This window comes from Girardinichthys multiradiatus, chromosome 12 (genome assembly GCF_021462225.1).
Source record: "Girardinichthys multiradiatus isolate DD_20200921_A chromosome 12, DD_fGirMul_XY1, whole genome shotgun sequence".
NCBI classification, from domain to species: Eukaryota; Metazoa; Chordata; class Actinopteri; order Cyprinodontiformes; family Goodeidae; genus Girardinichthys; species Girardinichthys multiradiatus.
Genome location: NC_061805.1, coordinates 39,528,622 through 39,550,564, shown reverse-complemented (window position 1 = coordinate 39,550,564; position 21,943 = coordinate 39,528,622). Strand labels below are relative to the sequence as shown.

Genomic DNA, 21,943 nt, shown 5'->3' with positions numbered 1-21,943 from the left:
TGCCTCACCAATCAATATTCTTGGTGTTATCCATTAATGGCTGTTATTTGTATTTCTTATGTTAGTATTGTTTTTAATACTTAGTATTTCTGACCAGCTTCTCGGTAGTTTTACGACATGAACTGGGGTTTTGTCTCAGCTTTATGATCCACAGTAGAGGAGCGACGGACTCAGACTGCAGTAATCCAGTCCATGTTTTGCGTCCGTCTCTGAGGCGCCACTAATTGGGTTGCCAGGTTGGTTGAGTTCCGCTTCTTCTTTCCTGTATGTTGCCATCCCGCGGAAAGCGGGGGGGCGGGGGAGGAGAATTGTGGCACGACAAGGCAACAAATCCGACAACAAAAGGAAGCAAGGGACTTACGCAAAGCTGTCTTATGTTGCCCACAACATTTTAGGCATATTGTTTAATATAAACCTGTTTTTGCTTACTTGGCTCGGAAGCGGTATCGATAAAGATGGTGTAATCAAACGAGGAGGTAATTCACAGAAAACTGCGACAGCGCCTTTGGGTTTCTGCTTTTATCTTGCTACGCTAACGTCGTACTAGGCCAACCCACTTCAACTAAAGCTTGATAGCGTTACATATTTTTGAAAATAGATACGGTGTTATTCAGTGTGGTTTTGATTGTTTATTTAAAATGACACAAAGCTCAAGTTACTGTGTCGTGTTTAACATGCGTTGTGTTGAACTGGGTGTGTGATGAGTCAAGCTATGTTTATCTATCACGATCATTTTTGCATTTCGTGTCTTGTCTTTAGCCTTTTTTATCTTGGTTTATGTTAAAGGGTATTCCTGTTCACTGCTTGTGAGCCAAGCATTAACAGCTCCCCATCCTGACTGGACATTTTTCTGATTTGTGTATAGATTTATTATTTATGTGCGCCATTTGCTCATACTGACAGATGAGCAAGTCACTGGGTTAACAAGCGACCCATTACTTAGTAGGGAAAAAAGTACACATCCATTATTAGTAGTAGTATAGTATGCATATAGCTTTAATATTTAAAAGCATTAAGTATGAGATGTGTGTATATATATTATTATGTTATAGTTTAAAGGCCTCCAATATGTGTGCAGGATCAGACTTGAGACAGCTACAGCGTTTTAAAGGCTGAATTTCTGAGTGTATGTATTTCTCTTCATTTACATTGGAACCTGCGAAGCTTTATGTCCAAAAATTGCTAAATTTAAAGGAAAAACTTTTTTTGATATTGCCACGAGATGTTCAGCAAACAATCTGTACTGAATGTTCTGCCTTTTCCGTGGTTAAAGCAACTGTCGGTTATTTACTTGTAAAAAAGGTAACAACCGTGAAGGTAGAATTATATTTTCACCATTGAAAAACAGATACTTTTCTGTCTTTAAAAGAAATCCAGCCTGCATTATTTTCCAAATAAAACAAATCCTGATATCAAGACAATTATTAATAGAAACAGGGCATTGCCTGTGCTAATTAAGCATGTGCTCAGGAATCAGATCAGTTGATTTATTTTTGTTATATAGACAAACTTGAAAACATTAAAGTATATTAAGTTGATTATTTATTCTGTTGAAAATTCTCTTGAGCTTCAGATAAATCAAACATGGTTGTGCAGTACTTTTTCACAGTACTGAATATTATTTGGTGCTTTTAAATTAGTGTAATGTGTATTAATGTGAAGCATCACTCAATATTCTCCTGTCACTTCTCTTCCAGCTTGGCGTGAGCCCCCACTGGTGGCTGGAGTCGTTTTGGGACGTGCGGGGCTCAGGGAAACGATGCACCGTGGGGATAAGGACTTACAGACATCAGCACGTAAGATGGGTACGTCCTTGCTTTTCCAGCTGTCAGCCTATGAACGCGAGTTGGATTTGGTGTTTTTGGACCACAGCTATGCCAAACCATGGAATGCTCACCCAGATGCCAGCAGCGCTCGGCCCACGAGAACGCTGTTTGTAACCCTGCGCCGTCAAGCTGAGACATTGTCGTGAGTACAAAAGTGTCCTAAGATGCTTCTTTGGGGGTGGATTATTTTAAAATGGTTCTTCAAGTGATTCTTCTATTGTTTTCTCCCATACAGAGACTCAGAATCCTTAATAGATGTGGAAACGGTCACACCATCACCTGTTCCTCTGTATGACAACCAGAAGGCTCTAAGTGTGATGAAGGAGTGCGAGAGGCATGTCCTGTTTGCTCGAACAGCTGCTGACGGCCCCCCGCCCCCAGACGACTGGGAGGAACATATAAACAAGTAATCGAACAAACGTATTGATCAGTTGTAATGTACTGCAAAATGTGATGCTTACAAAACAAGTAACAAGTCGAATGCACCATTGGCAGTTCAATGTGTTGAGATAATTTTTCTGTTTCAGGACGGGGTGGTCAGTGACCCAGAACAAATTGTTCAACAAAGTCCTTAAAGCTCTACAAGTGGAAAGACTAGCACGTTTGGCCAATGAAAATGTAACTTTTGTTTTTTCTCTTGTTGTTTTTCCTTTTGGTTCTCAATACGCAACCCTCGACAAAGTTAGTGTGTGTTGAAGGCATCGAAATGTGTATGTTTTACCTGTCGTTGAAAAGAATAATCCCCTTAAGCTTCAGTTTCCCGCGAGTAAAAGTTGTCTTCAGGTGAAAGTCCCTACAGTGTTACACTTGATCAGTAATGACGCATGTTTTTCTTCATCTGTGTTTTTAGGCCTCAAATGAGCCAATTCTGCGAAGGATAGCTGTAGACAAGTGTGCCAGGAAGGTACGACACGCACTCGCCAGCGTAAACTGGGAAACCAAGCTGACGCAGTGGTTACACACCACGATGATCGAGTCTTTAAGCCTTCCTATGCTTGCTGCTTACTTGGATGTGCTACAGACTTTAAAAAGCAAGGTATGTCGCTGTATATATCGTTCAGTGCCAGCTTGACCAAAGAGTTGATCTTTGATATGTTGTTGCCTCGTATCTCTTTCTGTGAAGCTGCCAACGCTGATCGACAGAATGCTACTGCCGTCTGCAAAGACTGGAGCTCCTAGTGCAGAGGCCTTGTCCCTGCTTTTGAAGCGTCCTTGGGATCCTGCGGTGGGAGTTCTGTCACAGAACAAACCGGTAAAAATCATTTCTTCTTGCTAAGTCTTGCTAACGTATCAGTCAGTACTAGTAGTGGCTAAAGTCATGAAGACATTACAATGAAGTTGTTCCTATGCTGGTTAAGATGGAAATATTAGTTATATTCTGTGTTTTCTATGAACCAAAAGCCTTTTCAATTATTTGTTTATCGCGGGTCATATCAGTTTTGTCGACATTCAACAATATTATTGCATCTCACATCTTTTGCTTGCATGGTACAGCCCTAGTTTTATCTTCAATGTATTTTACAAAGATTTTATGTGAAGACACCAACGTGCATTTGTGTTCTGCCCCTTTATACAGTAGTAGAGACGTTTTGAAGGTTTGGTAACAAACGTATTCTAAAGATTTAAAGCACCGTGTGGGGAGAGAAACTAACACGGCCCATCACCCTCAACACACATGCCCATGGTGAAATACGGTGGTGGCAGCATCATACAGTGGGGACCCTTTTCTTCAGCAGGGACAGGGAAGCAGGTCAGAGTTGGTGGCAGGATGGATGGAGCCAAATGCAGCATAATTCTGGAAAAAAATCTATTTGAGACTGATGTTCACTTTCTATCTGGACTGTGATTAAAAACATACAGCCAGAGTTGCAAAAGAAGGATTTAGATCAAGTCAAATTAAAGTGTTAGATTGGCCCAGTCAAAGTCCAGAGCCTCAGCCCAGTTTATAATCTGGTGGCGAGACTTGAAAACTGCTGTTGACAGACGCCTTGCATCCAGTCTGACTTGAGCTTCAGCTATTATGCAAAGAAGTTCATCCAGCTATTTTAGTCTCTGGATGTGCAAATCTGGCAGAGATAATCCCCAAAACACTTGCAGCTCTAATGGCACTCAAAGGTGGTGTTGCAAAGTATTGACTCAGCCTGGGGCTGAAAACAAAAGCATGTCAATTCAATTTTAAGAGTTCAAACAACGTGTCAGTTGTCTTTGACTTCACAGTATGTTCTTTTATGTTGGTCTGGGACATAAAATCTCAATAAAATACAATCAAGTTGGTAGTTGTAAAAGGAGTTAATATTAACTAATAACTAGCTAATAGTACAATAACTAATATTGCGAGATACAGTATGTTGCTCAAGAAATGTGACTTTATACACTGGATACCCATCTGTATTTTTTTTCATGTGTAGTGCAAGCTTCCTGGGTCTCCTCTGATTCTTATCGCGCCATCAAGCCCAACAAATCCCGCCCTCTCCACCTCGCGGCGAATCAGATTTTGGCAGTCGCAGCTCTCCTGCTTGGGAAAGGTCCTAAAACCGTCTCTGTTCTGTTTTTGCCTTTGAAATGAAAAGCATTTAATTTCCTCTCCAGATGAAAACTTAGACTGTTGCTGTTTTTACTGTAGGTCATCCCAGTGCACACCCATGTGAACAGTGGGGCCAATATTGCAATCACACAGTGTTTGGAGCACATGCTGGGGACCGTCAGGGCCAAAGTCATGGAGGTATTATCCCCTGTCTTTACATTTGTATTCGTGGCTGTTATTAGCAGTGTCTTGTTTATGGATAACTTGACTAGCCTTACAGTAGCCTTCTGTTCATCGATAATTCCTGTGAAACGGGATTAAAATGAATTACATTGAATGTGTACACATCCACAAATACTTTTAATTTGTAGTGTTTCTGCATGTATAGTGATATTTTATCCTAAACTTTCTCCCACAGGTTCACAGTCACTTCCCCCACAAGCCCATTATCCTGGTGGGCTGGAACGCTGGTGCGCTTATCGCTTGTCATGTAAGAGTTAGATAATTGTATCACAGTGATACATTGCAACATGGGGATGTGTGTTGAAATGTTTGTCAGATATATTGGTAACTTACTGCTGTTTTATGTTAGGTGTCTCTTATGGAGTATCTGACAGCTGTGGTGTGTCTCGGCTTTCCGCTCCTAACGGTCAATGGGCCCAGAGGGGTAAGCCCTGAACTGTCTTCCTACTCACTGTTAAAGAATATAAAAGGTGAATTTTAGCTTGAATTCAGTTTTTCTGTTGGTGTGTTACTGGTTTGCAGGATGTGGACGACCCACTGCTGGATATGAAGACCCCTGTGTTGTTTGTGGTTGGACAGAATGCTCTCCAGTGCACCACAGACGGCATGGAGGAGTTCAGAGAAAAGCTGAGGGCAGACAACAGCTTGGTGGTAGTCGGAGGAGCAGATGACAACCTCAGGTCTGTGAAAATCTTAAACAAGGTTTTCCCACCTCGACCAGAGCCGGTGCAAGAGCCAGTATAATACTGGTTCTTTGATAGAATGGACTCCACAGCCTGAGAGTCAGCTTGAATCATGTTCATGCGACCACCTAAAAAGTGTCTACAGTATGTGTTTGATCCTCCCTTTGTTATATTCTGAGTTTTGAGATAGAATCATACTGCAGGGAGACAACGTATGGCAGCACGATAGAAGAAGATAATGCAAAGACATTATTGGCTAATGTTGTGCAGACGATACCAGTAGTGTTGGCGCCCGTGATGCTAAAGTTTACAGAAAGTGTTGGAAGCACATTCTGTAACCTTAAAGGGGACAATTTCCACAAAATCAACTTTTTTAGCCCTTAAATACATTTTGCTGTGTACTTGGAGTCTGAAGGAGTGCAGAAAAGTTTAATTTAGTTTTCTCCAGGTGCTGCGTAGATATCTTTATATTCTGCTTGGGTCATATTTTTCAATCTGTTCAGTTTTTTCTATCTCTTACGTTTTTTTGAACTGTTACGTCACAGTATTTTCTGCAGAGCACCTAAATAAGGTCATGGACTTCTGGCTGGCCAAAATATGCCTACACTGCAAGAGGATAAGTCTAAATGTTCGGTTGCTGGGTGTATTAACCCACACCGTTCATTATACCGTCCCCCAGCCTTAGAACTTCTTCGAAGTACCTGGTTACATTGAATTTTTCATGGAAATGTTCCCACATCATTGGGGAAATTCGTTTCAAATGCCTGTATGGATGTTGACACACCATTGCGATGCATTCATTTGAAGGCACAGTTCTGCAAGTTCTGCGTCTTCATTCTGCGCCGCTAGATAATTGTATCTCTAATGAACTACAAAAATGGCCGAACAGGATGGAGTGGAACGGTCTTTGACCTGGAGGGGGTGGAGTGTGAAGTTCCTCAATAGCATTTAAAGGAGACCACACAAAAAACGCGTTGCTTTCAGACACGTTTAGTGAAATGAAACAAATCACAAACTGTGATGTAGAGGATATGTTTTTAATCTAGAACAATCTAGTCTGGAATTTTATAGAGTTTAACTCATCTCAATTTGTCCAGATGCCAAATAAAAAGTGAAAAGGCCTTTCACTGCACTGCTGAGTCAAACCCAACCTTAGCACTGTGTGTAATGATTAGCTGGTAGTGAGGGGGTTAAATTCGAACTGGGCAAATGTTTTACACAAATATTAGCAATGTCCATAAAATCAAGAAAATCTAGTGTGGAATGTAATGTATTTTGAATAGGAATATTTGTGGGAACCCAGGTGCTTCATTAATCCACATAGCTGATCTGTGATCTGGGCAGGTTTCAATAAACCTCTCTGTGTCCGGGAGCGCCAGCCGCTTGAATCTTGCAATCAGCCGCATGCAGTTTATCGTACAGGTTTTGGCTCAGTTGAATCCCAGCGTTCCAACCATTGATTTTCACCACTGCTTCATTGGGGGTGTTACTGTGCTTGTTTGTACCCTGTCTCAGCGTGTTACTGGAACAGGCCTCACCTGATGTTACTGTGACTCAGCTGATCTATGGCGCCAAGCTTTTACGTGTAAGCAGGACCGTCTGTTTGGTCTATGTACGAGTTGCCATAGAGAACAGAGGGGGCAGAAGAGCATGGGTTTTTTCTTGTGCTGATAAGTCTCAGCTGATGTCTGAAAAGAGATGCGGCGAGCCTCACGATGCAGTGACTATCGAGCTTTTCTCCACTAAACAACCAACATTCTTGCTTTTAAGAAATCTAAATCCAAATTTCTTATCTGAGCCAAAGAGATTATGAGGAGTTAAAGTGGCGGCACCTTGGGTTTCACTTTCTGTTTTACAACCCATGAATTTTCTCCACAGAATCAATTCGGCAAAGATGAAGTCAGAAGGACTGACGCAAACAATGGTAGACCGGTGCATTCAGGATGAGATAGCTGACTTTTTGTCAGGGGTCCTCACTCGGGCAGAGGGCCACAGTCACAGCTCCGGAGAGATGAGAGACCTGGACACAGAGAAGAAGAAAAGGCCTCGACGGGAGCTTCCCTTTGACGTGGAGAGAGGCCGACCTTCATCTCCTGCACTCAGAGTGCCCATTTCACCCTCAGGTTCAGAGGTTGGTTGGAACCTTTTTCTTTTTAAGCTTTAAAGGAATAATTTTCTAAAAATATATATATTTGTTGACACTATAATTCTAATGTTATTAATGGTAACATTACAGTATAGACAGAACTCCAACAACAGTTTTGTTGAGTATAGTTGTCTTGAACATGGCTATTCTGTTGATTATTGGTACATCTAAACTGTGTAAACTGTCTCTTCAGGTTTTGGAAAAAAAAAAAATTAAAAAGCTTAAGGTGATGCCATTTTACAAAAAGGATTTCCGTCCCCGAAGGAACTTAAGTTTTAAAATTGATTTAACTAGCGAGCACCGCTGGTGACGGCTCTAATCTTTTGCAAGATAAGAGTGTAAAAGATTAGTTTCAAATAAAGATTTAACTTTAGCTTCAGGTTTTTTTTAATGGAAGATTGCAGCATATTTTAAGTATGAAACATGGTTGTAATGTACTTCTTCTGTCTCCTTAGGATTTGTCCAGTGTCTGTAGCAGCCCCACTTCCAGTCCCAAGCCTAAAACGTCCGGTCTGTCTCCGGCACAAAAGTCCAGTCTGATCACGGCTACACAGCTCCTCAAGACACACATGCAGCGCTCTGGCACAGTGCTCACTCACAAGCAGGCTCAAGGTTAGTTAATCATCTCTCTTAAATCTGGATACATTAAAACCTGTTCCTGGTTGATTATACATGCACAGGGATTCCCGGTACCCGAACATAAAGCGTATTTTCCCCTTTTTACATTAAATTGTTTTGGGACTTTGACTGAACTTTGCACAAGCAGACAGGGCGGTATGTGAGATGTGAAAACGATTGTGGTTTGTGTTATCATGTCACGACATCTGACGGGGTGAGATGGAACGTGACTGAAATGCTTTCCTCTCATCCTCTTATCTCCTCTCCTACAACTTTCCTTTCTGGCTATTTTCCAATTCATTCCAGCTCAGTTTGCTGCTTTTATGAAACAAAACATGCTTGTGAGGAAAAATCTTCCTCCTGGCACTCCTCCGTGTATTTTTGGTAAGTATCTATCCCTCCTCCTTTTCTTTCTTCTGGCCTTTTCTGTCTTTTTCACTTCTTCATTTTCATGTGAATTTAAGTAAAACACCTGATTAAAAATTGAAAACAAAACAAAATTTTGACCAAGAAATGTCACATCATAAAAAAAAGTTGGCTAAAATGGTCAAATTTTGGGTGACCCATGAATAAAACCCTTTTAACTGAAGTCACCTCGGTGCTTCTGTCAGCGTGTATTCATCCTCGTTTGTCGGTGTGGTGCAGTTCCAGTGACCAGTGAGCAGATCGAAGGCCTGGACAGAGATGAACTACGTCCTCACGGCAAGAGGAGGCAGACACCCAGTCCCACACCCAGTAAAGCATCCAAGAGAGCAAAGATTAAAGTTACCATTGTTTCCCAAAGTGACTCAGCAGGAGGCTCTATCAACCCTGCTGAAGGTATAAAACCAGGATACCTTAAATATTTTCACATGATGTATTAGAAACTTGTTAATGGGGGAAAGCTGCAACACATCAGTACTTATAAAACAAGATTCTATACAAGTACCAGGTGTGGAAGCTCAGGGTAGGTCTGTGGTTCTAAAGCCTGCTGGGCTACACTTTTAAACTGGGTTCACAGTGGGCCATAATTTGCCATCTTAGCTAAAATCTTTTGTTGTGAAAGAAAATGTGTAGTTTGAGGATAAATCTGTGGTCTTTGGTTGTTATATTCAAATTCAATTCAAAATTCAAAAATACTTTATTAATCCCAAAGGGATATTAAACGTTGTAGCTCATTATAAAGGTTTCTTCAAAGAGCCGTTGTAGATGCTGATGGCTGTGGGCAGGAAGGATCTCCTGTAGCGCTCCGTCTTACAGCACATCTGAAGAAGCCTCTGACTGAAGACACTCTGTTGTTGTAGGACAGTCTCATGAAGAGGATGCTCAGGGTTCTCCATAATGTTCTTCATTTTATGAAGAACCCGTCTTTCCGCAATGATCTCCAGAGGTTCCAGAGGAGTCCCCAGAACAGAACCAGCCTTCTTTATCAGCTTGTTGAGCTTTTTTAAGTCCCTGGCTCTGATGCTGCTTCCCCAGCAGATGATGGAGAAGAGATCACACTTTCCACAACAGACTTATAGAAGATATGCAGCATCTTGCTGCAAACACCAAAGGACGTAAGCTTCCTCAAGAAGTACAGTCTGCTCTGTCCCTTCTTGTAGATGGCTTCACAGTTGTATCTCCACTCTAGTCTGTTGTCCAGGTGAACACCGAGGTATTTATACTCCTCCACCACCTCTACTTCTTCTCCCATGATAGAAATAGTTTTTGACTTATTCCTGTTTCTCTTAAAATCTACAATCATCTCCTTTGTTTTAGTCACGTTCAACATGAGATGATTGTTTCTACACCATGCCACAAAGCGGTCCACCACCTACCTGTACTCAGCTTCTTGTCCATCTCTGATCCACCCCACGACTGCAGAATCATCCGAATATTTCTGCAGATGACAAGAGTCTGTCTTGTACTGGAAGTCTGAGGTGTACAGAGTGAAAAGGAATGGTGAGAGTACAGTCCCCTGTGGTGCTCCTGTGCTGCTGACTACCTGGTTAGACTCACAACCCTTCAGTCTTACAAACTGTGGTCTGTTTGTCAGGTAGTCTTTGATCCAGGAGATTGTTGAGGCCTCCACTTGAGTCTTCTGGAGTTTCTGACAAAGCAAATCAGGTTGGATTGTTTTAAATGCACTGGAGAAATCAAAGAACATGATCCTCACAGTACTGCTGGCCTTGTCCAGATGACAGTGGGTTTGTTGAAGCAGGTGTATGATGGCATCTTCAACTCCAACTCCACAGCGATAAGCAAACTGAAGGGGGTCCTGATGGTTTACTGTTTGCTTACTCAGGTGGGCCAACAGGAGTCTCTCTAGGACCTTCATGATGTGAGATGTCAGGGCAACAGGTCTATAGTCATTGAGGACTGATGGGTGAGTTTTCTTTGGTACCGGAACAAGACAGGAGGTCTTCCACAACACCGGAACCTTCTTCTGGGCCAGGCTAAGATTGAAGAGGTGCTGCAGAATCCCACAGAGCTGCTCTGCACAGGCCTTCAGGACTCTAGGGCTGACATGATCTGGACCTGCTGCCTCACATATTCACCAACCATTAACTTGGCTCTCTCCCAACCAGAGACAACTTTGGACAAATATCAAGCAGTGTCAGAAGTTTAGTCACATTTGTGCAGTGTGACTGCTGTTATATTTTGTGCTGTTTTTGCCCAGCCATTAGTGCTGCTTCTGGTGTCTTCCTTCCGTTTTCTTCCCCTCCGTCTTTTCAGGGTCCAATCCAAATAATAAGCACAGACAGATCCAACCGACTGACATTGACATGTCTGTTGGGTCTGTCTGATGTGACTCTGAGATGATAATCAGAGTTGATATCATCTCGCACAGGAAATGAACTCTTCCTGTATGTTTCATTCTTCAAAAGGGGGGCGCAACAGAGAAACTGTGAGAACCACTGCAACAGAGGAAAGATGGCAGCATTTTATGATTCCACACATTTGTATACTGAAAGTCTTCCCTCGTTCTCATCTTCATCATGACTGCTTGATAAACACTTAAGTGGCTGATATCAGCACAGAAAAAAAGTTTCTTTAAAGCAGAAACAGTCCAGATGCAACATATAAATCTGTTATCAGAGAAAACTACATTAACAAGCATGCTCCTTTAACATCTGAGAGTGGCTTATTTCATATGACTTTTACAAGTATTGCCAAAGATGTATTATCTTGAAGTATTCAGTGTTGATGAGCACAAAGCAAAGGTTAAAAACTGAACTTAATACACGGGTATTAGTTTATGTTTCTGTACAGTGGTGAGAAACACCACTGTACACAGCTTTAAATGAAATTATATTATGTTACAATGTTTGCACAAATTCAAATGTGTTTATATAGTTTGTAGTCTTTCTATTTTATGGAAATTAAATGATAGGGAATGCTCATGGATGTCACAGCGCAGTGCATTCTGGGTGCTTTGCAGCAACCTAACAAGTGCACTAAAACATATCAGCGCCAATCCAAAAGAGTTTTAGACCCAAAGAGGGAGAAAACGATGAAGAGTCCAGGATCTCTTATTATGAGAAAATGAGGCTTTTAACTGGTTGAAGCTGTGATCTCAGTTTGCTCCTAAAGTTTTTTTTCACAGCATATTTATCCACAGAAAGTAAAAGTATTTTTAAAAAACTCTTGTAACATTCAGTTAATCTTGTTTGCAACATTTTTAAGACATAAGTTGACCAAAGCACAGCAGACAGCAATAAATAGTCTTAATTTCCCCACCATCACATTAAGCATGATGGTAATTGGTACCTGTGCAGCACGCGAGAGGGCGCTTTCACGTTACCAATATTTGGATAATGCTGCAGCTATCATATCTACCATCTGAGAAATGTGCTGTAGTGATGAGATGAAACTATTCTTTATTTATATCTTGAGCTTGTCCTGACCAATATCTCCATTAAAAACTTAAGTGGGTTTTTGGTGACTTTTTCTTATTAAACCTGTTACTGTCCTCGGTATCATTGTTTCAGATGATGGTTTTGTTCTGATGCTCTATTATCTGCTGTGAGTGGTGGATTTTTGTTATCGAAAAACAAGATTCTCTCATTAATTTACTGATAAAGAGATCCCGGCAAATGACTGTTTTGTTGTTTGCTGTGCAATATTACAAAAGTGGAGTAAAGAGCTTTAAAAACATGGTGGTGTATCATTCTGAAAAGTAGCTCGCGTGGCAACTGCGGGATATCTACATTCTTACTAGATCTATATTTTTCTTTTTAAACCTGAAACTTCCTGTCCTGATGCTGGGCTATTTTTCCCTCCCAGTGGGTGTCTCTGGCAAGCCTTTAACTGTGGCAGTGGGACAGACTGTGCCTGGTGCCAAGGAGCTCTCTGGACTTCTCACAGGCCAGCGGTAAGCTTGCCCACTCTCACAGACACAATGTAGAGCCCCTAAAACCCTAAGCATACCCACACCCACGTTCACGCCTCCCCTGTTGGACAACAATACGTCTGGTGCAGAGGGTTTGATGAGAGATGGTACTGAGTATTTAAGAGCTAAATGATGGCCAAGCAGCCCTTGCTGGTTTAGCTCCTGAGTAGACTGGTGGTCTCTGTGTCACTGCAGGTCTGGTAGTCTCTCAGAGGTGTCTGGTGCCCTGTCCCCAGGCTCCAGCTCATTCAGCAGCAGCGTGCAGCCTTGCATGGTGTCAGTGTCCTCCACACCAGCCCAGGTGCAAGCTCCAGCTACTGCCCAAGGTATCTCTGTCTTGTCCTACTTTGCACGCTTGTTTGCACTCAGCTGTGCAAATAATCTCAGCACAGTAGCTTCAACACGCAGATCATAATCTGTTGGCCTTGGTCTGATTCCAGTTCTGAATACTGGATGAGAACAGTGTGAGGGCAACATACTTTAGCAAACATCATCAGTGATCATCTCTTGCGCCATTGCTGCTCGTCACTGAACCAAACCTTTCCCCTTTTGGACCTGACTGTCCTAGTTTGTGCTAGTGTATGTGTTCATTTATTTAACCTTTTCGTTTCTAAAAGTACTAGTTTGGTTCTAATATCTGCTTGGGATACGCTTTAATTTAACCTCTATCTTTGCTTTATATTCTTTTATTTTCTCTGCAGCACCTTCCGCCAGCAGTCTTCTGCAAGGCCTAAGTTTCAGTCTGCAGGAGATCGTTACCAAAGCTCCTAACTTTCCCTCTACAGCGACAAGCGCAGGCAGCACTCAGGTACTTTGGGAAAGAAGGGTTATATTACGTACACATTTAAATGACCAAAACGATGATAACAAGCATTGGTTGGCTTTAAAAACATTATGGTTCTGGTCAGATGTTTTCATACCCTCATTAACATGAATGTCATATTCAGTTAGGGCTATCCAAGATGCTTTTAAACAAAGTTTAGGAATGGTGTGAACATACAAGAGATATCCTTATTGATTTTTCAAACCAGTTTCATGCACAAGTTTATATTTGATTTAGATTTTCTATAATACTCAGGATGAGAATAACACATGCATGCTTAAAAATATAAACACCCACACCTATATTTGGATAAATGTCCTTGAAAACGCTGCAGATATTGTGTCGTTTTTTTTGTGGCGATCAGCAAGTTCCTTGCATAATTCTTGCTAAATGTTTGACCTCTTTTTATCTTAATTGTCTTATTTATACAGAACCTACGGTAGAGCATATACATTTTCAGTAGGGTTGAGGTAATCCAAAAACTTAATCATAACCTGCTTTATTTTGATGTTTGTTTGGGTTTATTTTCCTGCTGCAGTACCTGTTGTGTCCAGGTTTTAACCTTCTAGTGTTGATTTGAGGTAAAGTTTAAGAATTTGAATATAGTTTTCCATCTTTATTATCCTGCCCATTTTGAGAAATGCACCATTGGCATTGGCAGCAAAGCAAAACCACAGCATAATGCTACCACCACCATGCTTGACAGTGGGTATAATGTTCCCAAGTTTGAAACCACAATAATTTCCTTCCATCTAACGAGGATCAGGGTCAGATGGATGAACCGAGGACACAACTGAGTGTTCCAGTGGGACAAGCATCCCAAAACACACATTTAAATTTATCTTTGGTGTTGAGCTCCAAGTGTTTGAGGTTGGAAGCCATCTTTGCTATCACCCTCATCTTTAACAAAATATATAAACAAACAAGTCCCATGTGAACATATTTTGTTGTGTTTCAGTCATCTAATAAAGTTTGACATTTTTAGATTAAAATGAAATGCTGACCCAGTTCTTATGGGAGTAAATGAAGAAAAACATAACATTTTCTATTCTTTTTTTTTTTTGCCTCAGGCAGTTTGGGGAAAATCCCAGGATGCTGTCCTGAGCTCCGTCGGTACCAGCGGCAGCACTCTGCTCCGGGCAGTGCCTGTGGTCACAGCAGGAGGCGTATCTAAAACCACCGCCATCCATCAGCTGCTCACCAACGGCGGGTTGGCCAAACTGGCAAGCAGCTTGCCCGGCTTGGCACACATCACCAATCAGACCGCTGGTATGTGTCGAACTGCCAAAACACGACGGCCACGTTGAATGCCTCAGGTTCATTCACTCTTTCGTTTGGAAACAGTAGTTCAGGTCATCTTTAGACCAGAAAGGATTACAGCATTACAGAGACATAGAGGACAGCTCCGTGGACGAGTGCGAAGACAATTTTCTCAGAAAGAGCCAACTGGTGTAAAGTGTGCAGAGTCAGATATGCAGCTACAAGGAATCTGAAAGATCAGTAGAACATGTTTGAATTCATATTTATGTAAAATCAAATGGATAATTGCCTGGAGTGAAAAACTAAATTTGTTAAAACATTCATTTCAGGCTGCTGCCATCGTCAGTTATTTGTTATTATTGTCATTCCATGTGTCTTTTGTTTGCCTCATTATCTCGTGACATGCAGTAAAATTAGTAAAATTTCCATAAACATGAATTCTGACCTGTTTGGAGATTTGAAATAACGTCTCATGGCATTATTCAATTTCTGTTTCTACTGTTACAATAAAGAGTAAAATCAAACTCATGCTCATTGCTTCCTTTTGTTTTGATTTTCTTGTCTGTTTTCCTTGTTTTATCTTCCTCAATCTCTAAAAAATCAAATTCACCATTTAACACACTGCTTCTGTTTAAATAAACTAAAAAAAAAAACAATGAAACTACGAAAAGTTTAAGACAAAATTGTACAGTTATGTTCTGCATGGGGTACTAGCTTGTCTAGCCTGTTATTATTACAAGTTGTTATCTGTGTGTTGTTAGGTGGGCTGAAAGCCCCAGCTTCTATAACGGTGACCCTTCGAGGAGCAAAGCCAAGTAGCACAGCATCAGCCAAACAGGTGAAATTGTGATGGCTGCTCAGTCAGCTGAGCCCAAGCTGCATCACTGGAGCCTCTTGGAGCTTTTATGTATTGCTCTTCTGAGCACAATGACCTACAACTTGGCTTTATCTTGCCCTGTGACTCAGCACAAGCAAACTAATGTGCATTTGAACAATATAAGCCTCACATGGACTGAGAACTAAAGGTACAGAAAAGTAAATTATGAGACCGGGTGGTATTGCAGTATTTGTGCACAAGTGAACAATTAGAAATGTAAGCCATACAATTCTATTAACACGGTGGGATGAAACATTTAGATAACCTAGGTGTTGCAAGTCATTGCATTAAACTGATACACAGCCATCTTCGATTGCTCACCTTTTGTCGAGGACTGCTGCACCTGACAGAAAATGGCTGCTAAACAGTTTCCTAGCTTGCAAAAAAGTCTAATCTGGATGGCGTGGAAACTGAAAGAGTGCCACTTATCACTGCTAACCTCTTTTGAGCTCAAAATAACATGTGCATATCTAACTGAATTTTTCTGAGAATTGACCTACTCTGTCTAAACAATCAGTATGTTAATAATTATGTTTTTAAAATGATTGAGTAAAACCTGGGTGGATTGTGACAAAATGTATTTTTTGGAATCTGTGAGCTCTCTGCTTACAGCAGACCTGCTGGTTGTGTGTGTAGAAGCTGTGTGGTGAACAGCTGAGACAGAGTTTTGTGGTTACATGCAGTAAAGAAAGTAGAAGAAAACGAGTTAAATTCTTCCCCCAGTACTGAGGGTTGGGACTTTTACTCATTAAAGAACAAAAACTTAAGATTCTGTGAAATAAGAGGTGGAAAACTACTGCTAAATTTAGTATTTAGGATTTCCTTTAGTCAATGTGAGAATCAAAATAAATGTTATAGCTTTATTATTATTATTATTCTAATTATTAGTGTTCTCTAAAATATATTCTGTTATTTTAGCAGCAGTAGAAATAAGTGTTCCTCTTTATTGTTTTGAATAAAAGCAATTAGTCAAAATTATATCTCTTAATTTTAAATGTTTTATTTATTACTGTGAAACCAGTAATTTTATTCAAGGTTGTAATACTATGAGAATCTCCTACCGAGTCATACATGGTTCTGACATAACTATATCAAGCACTCTTAGTGGTAAAATTGGGAAATGAATGAATTGCTCTTGCAGACGGAAAACTGTTTTGTCATTAGGTTTTACTGTGCCCTTCTTACAGCAATGAACATCTTGGCTCACTGTGGAGATACGTCTGATGAAAGATGAAGTATCGGACACTGACAACCTGCTGATGAGACTGTTCTCTGCCTGCAATGATGGACTCCACATCATGTCAAAAAAAGCTCCCTCACATCCTCCAGGGCGGTGTCCCGTTGAGATAGCAGGAGACGCTTGGAAGTCAGGATTGCTGTAGTTGCATCCGGGCTACTACAAGATCTCCTCGTTCTACTTTAAGAGCGCATTTATTTTGAAAGCAAAATAACATGTTATTTTCCTCTCTGGAGGAAATTGTGAGCATAAGCCACAAACTACCTGCACTGTGATAAATTAGCTTTGACAAAGCCTATTTTCAAAAGAAAGGAAGCTTAAATGATACATTGACCTTTTATGCACTTGTCTCCTCGATGAAATCCAAGATTTGCTGAAGCCTAGATTATTGTTCTTCACGGCTTGCTGTGGATGGTTTGAATGCCACAGCTGAATGTTTGAATATCCCCAAGTCTGTTATTGTTAGCTATGTTTCAGTGTGATAGGTTTTAACAGCATCCCTTAAAACACATTGTTCTTTCTGTTGGCTGTGGTGGCTTGCAAAAGTATTGATACCTCTTGAACTATTTCACATTTGGTCACTTGTAACCGCAAACTTCAGTTTGTTTTAGTGGGATTTTGTGTTAGAATAACCTAGAATATTGCAGAATTTTTACATTTTTAGAAGAGTTTTCACAAATACAAATTTGAAATTGTGGCATGCATTTTATTCAGTCTCCATTATTCTAACCCCTAAATAAAATTCAGTGCATCCAGTTGCCTTCAGAGATAACCTATTATAAGTGTGATTTTTCAGATGTTATCTATAGAAAGATTGTGAAATATTTTTTTTCCACTTTGCAATTAAATGCTATTAAATGCAGTCTATGTCTCACATAAAATCCCAATTAAACTTTGTGGTTGTAATGTGACAATTTGTGGAAAGGTTAAAGGTGTAGGAATATTTTTGGCAAGTCTCTACACTTCATGTCACATTCTGTGCAAAACTAATTTGAAAATTTCATTATTTTTTCATAATCTCAACAAAAGCTGTATGTTATCAAACATGCTACTGTGGATAATTCCCACATAAAACCTAATGCATGGTCAAAAGCACTGTTAAAAGCTCTATTTCTGATTTGTACTCTTTCATTGTTTACATTTTATTTGACCTTTTTGTTTAAAGTAAACTGGTTTCTTTCCAAGTACATTTGCTTTGCTTGGCCAATCTAAACACTTGTCCCTGTGTGTTCAACAAGTAAAGAGGCTATGGTTATATTTTGAGGGATGGATAGATTTTTGTGTTTACAGTGACTGTATACAGAGCACTCTTTCTTTTTAAGATTATTTATTGAAAAATGCTCCATGAGATGTTAAAGGCTTGAGATATTGTCTTAAATTTGTTAGCTATTCTTTAAACGTCTTCCCAAGTCAATTTCTGGCCTGACTGATGTGTTCCTTGGTCTTCATGATGCTTTTTGTTCACTTAGGTCTTATAATCAACCTCATATAACAGCTGTATATATTCTGAGATGAATGAACACAGGGATGGACTCCATTTACTAATAAGGTTACTTCTGGATGCATTTTCTTGGACTGGAATTTATTCAGGGGTTTCAAAATAAAGGGTTCCAAATATAAATGCACACCACGTGTTTCTGCTTTTTATTTTTTAAATAAATATAAAAACCTATAATTTTCCTTCCACTTCACAATTATCCCCTGCTTTGTAGTGGTCTATGATAAAATCCCAATAAAACTAATTTAGGATTGTGTTTTTAATGTGACAAAGATCGAAAAGTTTTATTGTATCAATGTATTTGCAAGGCACTGCCTGTGAATTGAGTTTCAGTTTCTGGTCAGAAATGATCCTTGGTTTCTACCAATCAGTTTTGGGTCTCGGATTCGTGAGGAGGATTCAGGAGCTATATTTTATAACAGGTTATTTTTGGCACTGGTGGGCTTTATTCTTCAATATTCTTTTTTTCTCTTTTTCTTTTTATGTGTCCTGTGTGGCAGATTAGCCAGACAGGACTAGTCTGAGTGACAAGAAGAAGCCCAACAAAGTTACTTTCACAAGTGGAGCATTACAGCTTTTGCTATAATGATATGATTGATATATATAACAACGTTATGAGAAAAGGGTAGGTCTATAGAGTATTCTTAAAAAGGTTTAAATTACAGAGGCCCTTCAGTGGCCAATCAGATTACAACAGGGGCCAGTGTCCCTTTGATCCATCCCTTTATGTACTCATGCAAAAAAACAATGCAAAAAAAAAAAAAAAAAAATGGTTTTAGATTTGTGATGTAGTTTATGTTAGCACTGTGAGTCATCAAGATTCAGACCAAAATAATCTGAAATGAACAAAATATCTTACTTGATGAGTGCAGATAGAGCAATATGACCATGTTGACCATTTGTGAATGCAAAAATATTCATCTTGAGTGCCCGAAGAGTGTGGTAGAGAAAAAACGTACAAAAACGTTTTACTAAAAAGAACCCATGGAAAATAGGTTACTTAATATATATATATATATATATATATATATAAACAATATAAAGTAGAACAACTCTACATATTCTTCAGAGGAGAAATTTAAAGTGAAATAGCCTAGATACATATATTAATAATACTGATGATAATAATAATAACAGTTTTATTTAAGTATTGGTAGCATCACGCAGTAAAGATTTAATAATGTCATATCAATATGCAAATAATGTAATAACTCTTCAATTGTTTCAGTCTAGTTTGCAGACATTCAAAGTTATAAAGTGAAGCCAGGTTTGGAGTAATAGCCCACGGTTTGTACAGCTGCTCAGTTGGTTTATTAAACAACCAAGTGTGTTTTTTTATGTGTTATGTAATTAAAAACAAACTCCAAAAATAACCCTAATATTAAAATTGTTCAATTTTCCTTATAATCTTTCTTTTGTTTGTTTTAGTAAAGCACCAACAGGTGGCGCGCTAATTGCATCAGCTTGTTCGTGCAAAATGCCTGGCAGGTCAAGCAGTCTGAGCGCGTGCGTGTGGCAGCGCGAGGCACTGTTGGTCCAGAGCGCACGTGCGATGATGCTTGCGCATCGTGTGCGGAAGTAAACAAGGCAAACGGGGTTGAGTATGATCAAAAACTTTAAACAAAGTACGTGATGTCATGTAAATTCAGCTTTTAAAACAAAATGCGACCAGAGGAAAAAAAAAAACTCCTGTTTTTTGGAGCTGTTCCTCCGCAAGCTAAAAATTATTTACTTCAGTTTGTTTTTGTTGACCTCAAATAGAGGTGTTCCGGGCCAAGCAGAGGATACGCTGTCATCACATAATGTTTTATTTTCCGAGTAATAAAAATGAGGTGAACCTCCTTTATGCGCTCTTCAAGGTTCCCTGATGGACCGACAAAGTAGCAACACAAATGCAGCCGGGCTGAAGGAGCATTTCCACCGCCCCAGTGGAGCTGCTGCCGTATCATCAAAGTTTCTCAGGCGGTAACCCGCAGCTCCAGCTGGAGGACAGAAATCACTGCCCCCAGAGCCAAGAAGACACCGGAGAGAGGCTGGATTTAAAACCCGCCCCCCGGCGGGATCTCGTTTCCCCCTACTGAAAAACGAAAAAAAAAAAAAAAAAACTCCCATTTTTCTCTCTCACTGTGTCTGTTTCTCACTCACTCTTCTCTCTCTTTCCCTCTGTCCCTCTCTCTTCTTCTACCTTTATCCCTCGCCTTTCGCCGTCTCCCCCCCACTACAAACATGAATCTCTCGGCGAGGTGTTTGTTTCTTCTATCATGCCTCGGCGTGATATTGGCGATCGATTTGGACGCGATTGATCCGGGCTACTACGTGGTGCCCACTGCCACATCAGAGGCGATCGACTACAAGGATCCCTGTAAAGCTGGTGAGATTTCTTCCCCGCTCTGTTTGTGTTGTGCGTTTGGCGAGATTCCCCTCATTTACGTGGAGGTAGAAACACGCCGCTCGCACAGATCGTGCAGGAAAACGCTTTTAGTGCAGATGACAGCAGTGGATTTAGTTTTTAGAAGGATCTTGAGAACATTGTGTGCAATTGTTTTGTGAGTGGCATAGTTTCTGCAGTTTGAAACATCTGAAGCAAACAGAAGAAGCCAATTGGAGGGATGGAAATGCAGTTTTCTAAAAAAAAAAAAAAAAAAAAAGGTTCAGATTTCTTTTTTAGAGGCATGAAAAGTTTTTGTTTTCACCGCTTGTTGAAAAGTTGCTGCCTTGTCTTTGGAAAATGTCAAGTTCCCCAAGACTTGAGTTTAAAATTTCTGATCTGCTTGAAAATCAGCGGATTTCTGGACATTTATATTAAGACTTCATCTCCCTTTGAGCTTTTTTTTTTTTTCCTCCTGGACAAATAGTCTTTTTTTTTCCCACAGTCTGTTCACACAGCCTCTAAAAAAAGTGGAGGAGGGGAGAAAACAGTACAGTGGAGCTTAAATATTATGCACACATAATTCTCTTGACTCACACACTAAAGTATAAACATGGTTGTCTATTTCCAGTAGACAGTCCATTGAATTTTCCTAAAGCTACCCGAGGTGCCAGCTTTTTTTCCCCGTTTTGTTGGTAATCTGAACTCTCTGTCTTGCCAAATCCCTTTGGGGGGAGTGTGAGCAGATTGTGTTTTTCATCTGGTAAAAGTATTCAGGTTACGGACACAAAGAGCTGACTTCAGTCAAAAGTGACCTCTGATGTCCTGGAAGTGCTTCCCAGTTGGGCATTCAACATTTTCTTGTTGTGTCAGCTCAGCACGGAGCACCCTTCAGGTTGCCAACTCTGTTACCCAACTGTCTCTCTTTTTTTTTTCTTATTGTCCCACATCTGTCCAAGAACGAGCGCTGGACATAAAACCTTTTGGAACCGTTGCAACTGTGGGTAAACACGACAAAGGTCAGGCTCCAGATGATCAGTGTGTCATGTACAAGTCATTAAGTTGTTGCTTCCTCCATTCGCTTTGTTTATGTTGAGTCATTCGAAGATCGGGTTCATTGGACGCTTGCACTTGATGCTGAGTGTTATAAGTAATGTTTTTTTCTGATCTGGTTTATAACTAATTGCTGTTGATATTAAAGATCTATGTCTCAGCAGGGACATTCCCACTAGATGATCACCAGTCATTACTGCTGTTTATCTTGGCAAGGATGTTATCATCAAATTCAGCTCAGCAATTACAGTTTTTCCAGGCTGTCATTTCGCCATAGTGCAGTTGTTCTTCATGGTCTTCCTCAAGGCGCGCCTGCAGGCAGGTGGTTGGAAGATGGTCACCCATACGACCCTTCACCTACGCACCTCCTGCCTTAGACAATCTATTTTACAGCACTCATCTCCAGAACTGAGTGTGCAGAGTGGCGATTCTT

General features: G+C 40.4%; 2 protein-coding genes across 10 annotated transcripts in view; both read left to right on the top strand.

Moving 5' to 3' along the window:
- The first annotated feature begins 276 nt into the window (after positions 1 to 276).
- kansl3 (KAT8 regulatory NSL complex subunit 3) lies at positions 277 to 18,216 on the top strand. Of its 9 annotated transcripts, XM_047381491.1 has the most exons (21): positions 277 to 476; positions 1,698 to 1,968; positions 2,062 to 2,232; positions 2,354 to 2,444; positions 2,677 to 2,862; positions 2,950 to 3,078; positions 4,235 to 4,351; positions 4,450 to 4,548; positions 4,769 to 4,840; positions 4,943 to 5,017; positions 5,116 to 5,273; positions 7,155 to 7,407; positions 7,878 to 8,034; positions 8,347 to 8,424; positions 8,686 to 8,859; positions 12,289 to 12,376; positions 12,590 to 12,720; positions 13,096 to 13,202; positions 14,288 to 14,486; positions 15,239 to 15,315; positions 16,542 to 18,216. In XM_047381491.1, the coding sequence occupies exons 2-21, from the start codon at positions 1,760 to 1,762 to the stop codon at positions 16,545 to 16,547; spliced, it is 2,577 nt and encodes an 858-aa protein (XP_047237447.1). In that variant the 5' UTR covers positions 277 to 476; positions 1,698 to 1,759; the 3' UTR covers positions 16,548 to 18,216. The 9 variants fall into 9 exon arrangements, 8 of the variants coding, with proteins under 8 accessions (XP_047237447.1, XP_047237448.1, XP_047237452.1 ...); XM_047381492.1 differs by lacking the exon at positions 15,239 to 15,315; XM_047381496.1 differs by lacking the exon at positions 16,542 to 18,216 and having other exon boundaries at positions 15,239 to 16,520.
- A 1,993-nt stretch (positions 18,217 to 20,209) lies between these two features.
- Positions 20,210 to 21,943, top strand: part of bmp1a (bone morphogenetic protein 1a) — a 64,315-nt gene continuing 62,581 nt past the window's right edge. Inside the window, exon 1 of the mRNA XM_047380227.1 lies at positions 20,210 to 20,460. Within this exon, the coding sequence (XP_047236183.1) occupies positions 20,316 to 20,460 (145 nt within the window). The 5' untranslated portion in view covers positions 20,210 to 20,315. The remainder of the gene's footprint in view (positions 20,461 to 21,943) is intronic.

Excerpts from the sequence above, each read along its gene's own strand:
- kansl3 (XM_047381496.1), top strand. The coding sequence starts at position 1,760 with ATGCACCGTGGGGATAAGGACTTACAGACATCAGCACGTAAGATGGGT. Across the intron at positions 7,408-7,877 it reads TTTCACCCTCAGGTTCAGAG|GATTTGTCCAGTGTCTGTAG; the intron begins GTTGGTTGGAAC and ends CTGTCTCCTTAG. Across the intron at positions 8,035-8,346 it reads CACTCACAAGCAGGCTCAAG|CTCAGTTTGCTGCTTTTATG; the intron begins GTTAGTTAATCA and ends AATTCATTCCAG.